Source organism: Besnoitia besnoiti, assembly GCF_002563875.1.
Source record: "Besnoitia besnoiti strain Bb-Ger1 chromosome Unknown contig00091, whole genome shotgun sequence".
NCBI classification, from domain to species: domain Eukaryota; phylum Apicomplexa; class Conoidasida; order Eucoccidiorida; family Sarcocystidae; genus Besnoitia; species Besnoitia besnoiti.
Genome location: NW_021703980.1, coordinates 1 through 8,611, shown reverse-complemented (window position 1 = coordinate 8,611; position 8,611 = coordinate 1). Strand labels below are relative to the sequence as shown.

The 8,611-nt window shown below is 37.2% G+C and overlaps 3 protein-coding genes across 3 annotated transcripts; 1 reads left to right on the top strand and 2 right to left on the bottom strand.

Annotated features, from left to right (window-relative positions):
- Window positions 1-1,421: 1,421 nt before the first annotated feature.
- BESB_085940 (cytochrome b) lies at window positions 1,422-2,378 on the top strand (the record flags this gene model as incomplete). The annotated part of the gene is made up of 2 exons (XM_029366927.1): window positions 1,422-1,571; window positions 1,935-2,378. 2 exons carry the CDS (start codon window positions 1,422-1,424, stop codon window positions 2,376-2,378), a joined length of 594 nt encoding a protein of 197 aa, XP_029214805.1.
- Window positions 2,379-5,961: 3,583 nt separating this feature from the next.
- Window positions 5,962-7,365, bottom strand: BESB_085930 (cytochrome b; the record flags this gene model as incomplete). Its single annotated transcript, XM_029366926.1, has 2 exons — window positions 5,962-6,710; window positions 7,347-7,365. The coding sequence occupies 2 exons, from the start codon at window positions 7,363-7,365 to the stop codon at window positions 5,962-5,964; spliced, it is 768 nt and encodes a 255-aa protein (XP_029214804.1).
- Window positions 7,366-7,953: 588 nt separating this feature from the next.
- On the bottom strand, window positions 7,954-8,565 carry BESB_085920 (cytochrome b6 subfamily protein; the record flags this gene model as incomplete). Its single annotated transcript, XM_029366925.1, has 1 exon — window positions 7,954-8,565. The coding sequence occupies one exon, from the start codon at window positions 8,563-8,565 to the stop codon at window positions 7,954-7,956; it is 612 nt and encodes a 203-aa protein (XP_029214803.1).
- Window positions 8,566-8,611: the final 46 nt, after the last annotated feature.

The window sequence follows — 8,611 nt, the reverse complement described above, 5'->3', positions numbered from 1 at the left end:
AGGAACTATAATGTCTTTGTTTATTCGATTTGAGTTATACAGTTCTGGATCGCGGATCATTTGTACAGAGACGATAGCTACTTATAATGTGATAATAACGATACATGGCCTAGCTATGATCTTTATGTTCTTAATGCCTGCTTTGTACGGAGGATATGGTAACTTCTTTGTACCAATATATATTGGTGGTTCGGAAGTCGTTTTCCCAAGAACTAACGCGATCTCCTATTTTCTAGTACCATTAGGTTCTGTGTTGTTAACTCAAAGTATTTGTTCCGAGTTTGGTAGTGGTCTTGGTTGGACAATGTATCCTCCACTAAGTACTAGCTTGATGGTGTTAAATCCAGAGGCAACTGATTGGATTATCGGAGGTCTTGCAGTACTAGGAATTAGTAGTATTTTAAGTTCTATTAACTTCCTTGGTACTTGCGTCTTCATGGGTTCTAATGCTGGTGCTAAGAACTATATTCTATATATCTGGGCTATCATATTTACTGCCCTTATGTTAGTCTTCACTCTACCTATTCTTACTGGTGGATTAGTTATGATCCTTCTTGATCTACACGTAAACACTGAATTTTATGATTCTATGTATTCTGGTGATAGTGTACTTTATCAACATCTATTCTGGTTCTTCGGACATCCAGAGGTATACATTCTAATTTTACCTGCTTTTGGTGTAGTCTCGCAGACATTATCTATGTATGCTGCTAGATCTGTCTTCGGTGGACAATCTATGATCTTAGCTATGGGTTGTATTTCTATTCTAGGTTCCTTAGTATGGGCACATCATATGATGACAGTCGGTCTAGAGGTAGATACCAGAGCTTATTTCTCTGCTATGACTATTATGATTGCAATTCCTACCGGTACTAAGATTTTCAACTGGTTAGGTACCTATATGGCTAGCCATACAACTACAAGAACTGTAGATCTATGGGCTGCTCTTAGTTTATCCTTGTTTACTCTAGGTGGTACTACAGGTGTAGTTATGGGTAACGCTGGTATGGATATTGCCCTACATGATACATACTATATTGTAGCTCATTTCCATTTCGTATTATCTCTTGGTGCAGTACTAGCTACTATATGTGGCTTTATCTTCTATAGCAGAGATATGTTCGGAGATACTGTAAATCTATTCCATGTAAATACCGGTGCTTCTCCATATTTAAGCATCTGGTTTGTAGTCTTCTTAGGTAGTATCTTATTAATTTTCATCCCTATGCATATACTTGGTTTCAACGTTATGCCAAGAAGGATACCAGATTACCCTGATTATCTTTGTTATATTAATACATGGTGTTCAATTGGTTCTATATCCACAATAGTTATCATCTTAACTATGCTCTGCATTAAGTATAGTGGTATCCAGCGTATATTTGAAAAACCAACATTTGTATACAAGCTGTACGAATATCATGACATTCACTTTGGTAGTCGCCTTCTTAATGTTAGTCTGTACGGAATACTTAGGACTATCTCTTTATATTAATGATAATGCATTTGGTAATGGACTTTTCATCTTAACTGGTATACATTTTAGCCATGTTATTGTTGGAGCTATCCTTGTATTCTTCACTCAAAGTATCTATAGTTCTTTAGTTACTTACATGCCTACAAGCTCTATAATGCTAAGCAAATCTAAAGGTATTATGCAAGATCTTTACAGAACCATTCACTATTTTATATCTACACTTTGTAGAAACCATGTGGATATTAATCCACATTACATTCTATCTCTAAATCATATAACGGTCGTAAGGTACGCCGGGGATAACAGGTCAGATAATATTGGGAGTTCTAATCCTCGGATTGTATCAGCACCTCCATGTCGGCTCATTACTCCCTTGTTATTGAACAAGATTCAGTTAGGAACGCTAGTTCACCGTCAGATGTAATACGTGAGCTGGGTTAAGAACGTCTGGAGACAGTTTGTTCCCTATCTACCATATTATCTAATTGGTTTAATTTTCTTACAAACGGCTTTTGGTTTGATTGAATTATCGCACCCAGATAACTCCATACCAGTGAACCGGTTTGTAACTCCGCTTCATATCGTACCTGAATGGTACTTTTTAGCATATTATGCGGTGTTAAAAGTAATCCCATCCAAAACCGGTGGTTTGTTAGTATTTATGTCCTCTCTCATTAACTTAGCTCTTTTATCTGAAATTCGAGCTTTGAATACTCGAATGTTGATACGACAACATTTTATGACTCGAAATGTAGTCAGTGGATGGGTAATTATTTGGGTATACAGTATGATCTTCTTGATTATTATTGGTAGTGCTATTCCACAAGCGACTTATATCTTATATGGTAGATTAGCTACTATCGTATATCTTACTACCGGATTGGTTCTATGCTTATACTAAATCAATAGTTATAATGACTACAGCTTCCAAGCAAACATGATTACCGTGATATTGAAATCCAACACTTTTAGCTGTCTTAAGCAGTCCAGTGGGTGGTGGTGTACTGCAATCATAAAGAACTTGGTTGTCTGTATCTCATAACCGGAGTCATCTTCAGTATTCTAGGAACTATAATGTCTTTGTTTATTCGATTTGAGTGAACACATAAGATCATCGAATTTAACGGTATGCTCCTGAAAGTAACGGTACAAGCTGTAAACAAAGGACTCCTTAACTTAAACTGAGGAGTCAAGTAGGTACAAACCGTACAAGGATTAATTATGTCCATCTGTGCATCTAAGTTGAGACTATCGGTTATATATTTTAGACGCTAACTTCCCGGCTAAACTTTGACTTATTAAACCAGCCTGGGATCATAAAAGTACTATGTATGGTAAGATTGAGCGTGGACTATCGAATGAAACAATGTGCTCCAACGCTAGTCTAAGTCTCTAACATACCTTTACCTACAACTGTACGGAACGTAACAAACCTCCAGGCAAAGAACTTGGTATTCTGTTCTAATTCCCCGTGGTAAACACAGTCAACGAATGGCGGAAGGAGCATTCATATGTTATGCAGTGTCTTAGGAGAGATACTCTAGATTTAGCATTCATCTACAGCTACGGTAACTGTTGTGTTTAAATAGCGGTTAACCTTTCCTTTTCCTTACGTACTCAGGGCATGCAATACCAATCAGATAACAACTGAAGCTAGACTCCATGTTACACTTACTAAAATGGGATTCCTAGGTTGATATAAACTACCTTTTTCTGGGGAGTATATACTACGAGTTGGACTACTGGTTTAGATCTTGAAGGTCTTTGTTTACCGGATCCAAGTTCTCTTGTGCTTTTCATGACCATCATGTTAAGTGCATTAAGTATAGTGGTATCCAGCGTATATTTGAAAAACCAACATTTGTATACAAGCTGTACGAATATCATGACATTCACTTTGGTAGTCGCCTTCTTAATGTTAGTCTGTACGGAATACACGGATCGGATTCTTGTTGGCCTGGCACCTGTTTAGTAACTGGATGAACGCTTTTTACGCCTGGTATGCATGGATAATACTCGACTCTTCTATAGTTTAACCGCTACTGCTGGGACTGTATATTATGTACTTACGGTAGTACTATCAAGCCTCTTCTTCCAAATAGATTTCATGGAAAACCTAAAATTCGCATGTTTGATTGACATTTAGCCGCTAATATACAATCATCCAAGATATATTTATCTATCGCAGGTTCGGTCTAATGTCCCGTTATACTATATAGATCACATGGCTTCTGGTACTTTGAGATCATGCTAACGGCGAGAAGGAAGTGTGTTTCAAAGAAAAGGGATGTTTAGCCGGGAAGTTAGCGTCTAAAATATATAACCGATAGTCTCAACTTAGATGCACAGATGGACATAATTAATCCTTGTACGGTTTGTACCTACTTGACTCCTCAGTTTAAGTTAAGGAGTCCTTTGTTTACAGCTTGTACCGTTACTTTCAGGAAGCATACCGTTAAATTCGATGATCTTATGTGTTCACTCAAATCGAATAAACAAAGACATTATAGTTCCTAGAATACTGAAGATGACTCCGGTTATGAGATACAGACAACCAAGTTCTTTATGATTGCAGTTACACCACCACCCCACTGGACTGCTTAAGACAGCTAAAAGTGTTGGATTTCAATATCACGGTAATCATGTTTGCTTGAAGCTGTAGTCATTATAACTATTGATTTAGTATAAGCATAGAACCAATCCGGTAGTAAGATATACGATAGTAGCTAATCTACCATATAAGATATAAGTCGCTTGTGGAATAGCACTACCAATAATAATCAAGAAGATCATACTGTAATACCCAAATAATTACCCATCCACTGACTACATTCGAGTCATAAAATGTTGTCGTATCAACATTCGAGTATTCAAAGCTCGAATTTCAGATAAAAGAGCTAAGTTAATGAGAGAGGACATAAATACTAACAAACCACCGGTTTTGGATGGGATTACTTTTAACACCGCATAATATGCTAAAAAGTACCATTCAGGTACGATATGAAGCGGAGTTACAAACCGGTTCATGGTATGAGTTATCTGGTGCGATAATTCAATCAAACCAAAAGCCGTTTGTAAGAAAATTAAACCAATTAGATAGGATAGACATTTAGCATCGGTCATTAACATATGAGGATAGAAGGCTACTTTAAGTGCGGAATCAATACCTGCAGGGTTACTAGACACATTTAAATGTAAATAGAAGATGTGTAATACAATTAGAATGCAACCTACAAAAGTAATATAAAGTGCAATACAAAGAATCGTTTTAATGTTACATCAGATACATAGTATCCACCGAGTAACCAAGGTACTAAATATGGTATTGGAGAAAGGAGATTAGTAATGACTGTAGCACCCCAGAAACTCATCTGTCCCCATGGTAGTACATAACCGAGGAAAGCAGTGGCTATAGTAAGTAGATATAAAACTATAAACCAGACATCCAAGCAGTAGTTAAATAACTATAGCTGGAGTTATACATACCTCGAGACATGTGTATTAAGATACACAAGAAGACGAAAGAAGCAGTTGTTGCATGCAACATCCTAAATTCCCATCCTGCTGCTACCTCTCTAACTAGATGTTGAACACTAGCAAATGCACAAGATGCTTCAGAAGTATATCGGAACGCTAAAGTGATACCTGTAATTATTTGGAGTACAAAGGTAATTGCAACTAAGAAACCAAAGTTATAAGATGAATTTAGATTGAGAGCACACGATAAAAGACGAGGTGTGCCCGGAATAGACTCATGGAAATTTGGTGTGTTCTCGAAACCATGCTAGCACAATAGAACTTCGTTAAATAACTACATATTAAAATGAGCGCATGTAAACTAGTCTTAAACACACCGCTCGTCACGTAACAAATCTCAAATCGTACTGTAGATTTTATATATGTACCGTAACTATAACCATGGTGACATCCAATGTTCACGCTCAATCTTACCATACATAGTACTTTTATGATCCCAGGCTGGTTTAATAAGTCAAAGTTTAGCCGGGAAGTTAGCGTCTAAAATATATAACCGATAGTCTCAACTTAGATGCACAGATGGACATAATTAATCCTTGTACGGTTTGTACCTACTTGACTCCTCAGTTTAAGCAGAACTGTAGTTTCTCGGGACTAAAGTCAGCATAATCAATAAAAAGGTTTGTTCAGCCACTGGTTCACCATCAACTACCTTGTTTCGACTTCGTACCGACTGTGTTATTGTAGCACATATCAATCCCTTAAATAGGGATATTATTCCCAAACAACCGGATCGTGTTGGCTAGGTGAACTAATCACGTTTCATAAATACAATCAGTGAAAGCTCTTTTGATTTCCATGAACGGAGTTACATATTAGATTCTCTTCGCTCCCATGGTATTTAGTAAGTTAACATTGAAACGTATCCAGTGTAAAGTTTGAACGTAATCCAGCTTTACCTTCTATGTTGTTATGTTAACCAAATAAGTTTCATCGTTGTTGATATTTCATTGACATGTTGATAACATAAATACTAACAAACCACCGGTTTTGGATGGGATTACTTTTAACACCGCATAATATGCTAAAAAGTACCATTCAGGTACGATATGAAGCGGAGTTACAAACCGGTTCACTGGTATGGAGTTATCTGGGTGCGATAATTCAATCAAACCAAAAGCCGTTTGTAAGAAAATTAAACCAATTAGATAGGATAGACATTTAGCATCGGTCATTAACATATGAGGATAGAAGGCTACTTTAAGTGCGGAATCAATACCTGCAGGGTTACTAGAACCATTTAAATGTAAATAGAAGATGTGTAATACAATTAGAATGCAACCTACAAAAGGTAATATAAAGTGCAATACAAAGAATCGTTTTAATGTTACATCAGATACATAGTATCCACCGAGTAACCAAGGTACTAAATATGGTATTGGAGAAAGGAGATTAGTAATGACTGTAGCACCCCAGAAACTCATCTGTCCCCATGGTAGTACATAACCGAGGAAAGCAGTGGCTATAGTAAGTAGATATAAAACTAAACCAGACATCCAAGCAGTAGTTAAATAACTATAGCTGGAGTTATACATACCTCGAGACATGTGTATTAAGATACACAAGAAGACGAAAGAAGCAGTTGTTGCATGCAACATCCTAAATTCCCATCCTGCTGCTACCTCTCTAACTAGATGTTGAACACTAGCAAATGCACAAGATGCTTCAGAAGTATATCGGAACGCTAAAGTGATACCTGTAATTATTTGGAGTACAAAGGTAATTGCAACTAAGAAACCAAAGTTATAAGATGAATTTAGATTGAGAGCACACCGATAAAAGACGAGGTGTCCGGAATAGACTCATGGAAATTTGGTGTGTTCTCGAAACCATGCTAGCACAATAGAACTTCGTTAAATAACTACATATTAAAATGAGCGCATGTAAACTAGTCTTAAACACACCGCTCGTCACGTAACAAATCTCAAATCGTACTGTAGATTTTATATATGTACCGTAACTATAACCATGTGACATCCAATGTTCACGCTCATGGATTCAGTGTCCAGGACTACCTGGCGCTTAATAACGATTCCGTCTTCCAGCTTCCAAGCAAACATGATTACCGTGATATTGAAATCCAACACTTTTAGCTGTCTTAAGCAGTCCAGTGGGGTGGTGGTGTACTGCAATCATAAAGAACTTGGTTGTCTGTATCTCATAACCGGAGTCATCTTCAGTATTCTAGGAACTATAATGTCTTTGTTTATTCGATTTGAGTGAACACATAAGATCATCGAATTTAACGGTATGCTCCTGAAAGTAACGGTACAAGCTGTAAACAAAGGACTCCTTAACTTAAACTGAGGAGTCAAGTAGGTACAAACCGTACAAGGATTAATTATGTCCATCTGTGCATCTAAGTTGAGACTATCGGTTATATATTTTAGACGCTAACTTCCCGGCTAAACTTTGACTTATTAAACCAGCCTGGGATCATAAAAGTACTATGTATGGTAAGATTGAGCGTGGACTATCGAATGAAACAATGTGCTCCAACGCTAGTCTAAGTCTCTAACATACCTTTTACCTACAACTGTACGGAACGTAACAAACCTCCAGGCAAAGAACTTGGTATTCTGTTCTAATTCCCCGTGGTAAACACAGTCAACGAATGGCGGAAGGAGCATTCATATGTTATGCAGTGTCTTAGGAGAGATACTCTAGATTTAGCATTCATCTACAGCTACGGTAACTGTTGTGTTTAAATAGCGGTTAACCTTTCCTTTTCCTTACGTACTCAGGGCATGCAATACCAATCAGATAACAACTGAAGCTAGACTCCATGTTACACTTACTAAAATGGGATTCCTAGGTTGATATAAACTACCTTTTTCTGGGGAGTATATACTACGAGTTGGACTACTGGTTTAGATTGAAGGTCTTTTTTACCGGATCCAAGTTCTCTTGTGCTTTTCATGACCATCATGTTAAGTGCATTAGCAGAGCATAGTTAAGATGATAACTATTGTGGATATAGAACCAATTGAACACCATGTATTAATATAACAAAGATAATCAGGGTAATCTGGTATCCTTCTTGGCATAACGTTGAAACCAAGTATATGCATAGGGATGAAAATTAATAAGATACTACCTAAGAAGACTACAAACCAGATGCTTAAATATGGAGAAGCACCGGTATTTACATGGAATAGATTTACAGTATCTCCGAACATATCTCTGCTATAGAAGATAAAGCCACATATAGTAGCTAGTACTGCACCAAGAGATAATACGAAATGGAAATGAGCTACAATATAGTATGTATCATGTAGGGCAATATCCATACCAGCGTTACCCATAACTACACCTGTAGTACCACCTAGAGTAAACAATAGGATAAAACTAAGAGCAGCCCATAGATCTACAGTTCTTGTAGTTGTATGGCTAGCCATATAGGTACCTAACCAGTTGAAAATCTTAGTACCGGTAGGAATTGCAATCATAATAGTCATAGCAGAGAAATAAGCTCTGGTATCTACCTCTAGACCGACTGTCATCATATGATGTGCCCATACTAAGGAACCTAGAATAGAAATACAACCCATAGCTAAGATCATAGATTGTCCACCGAAGACAGATCTAGCAGCATAC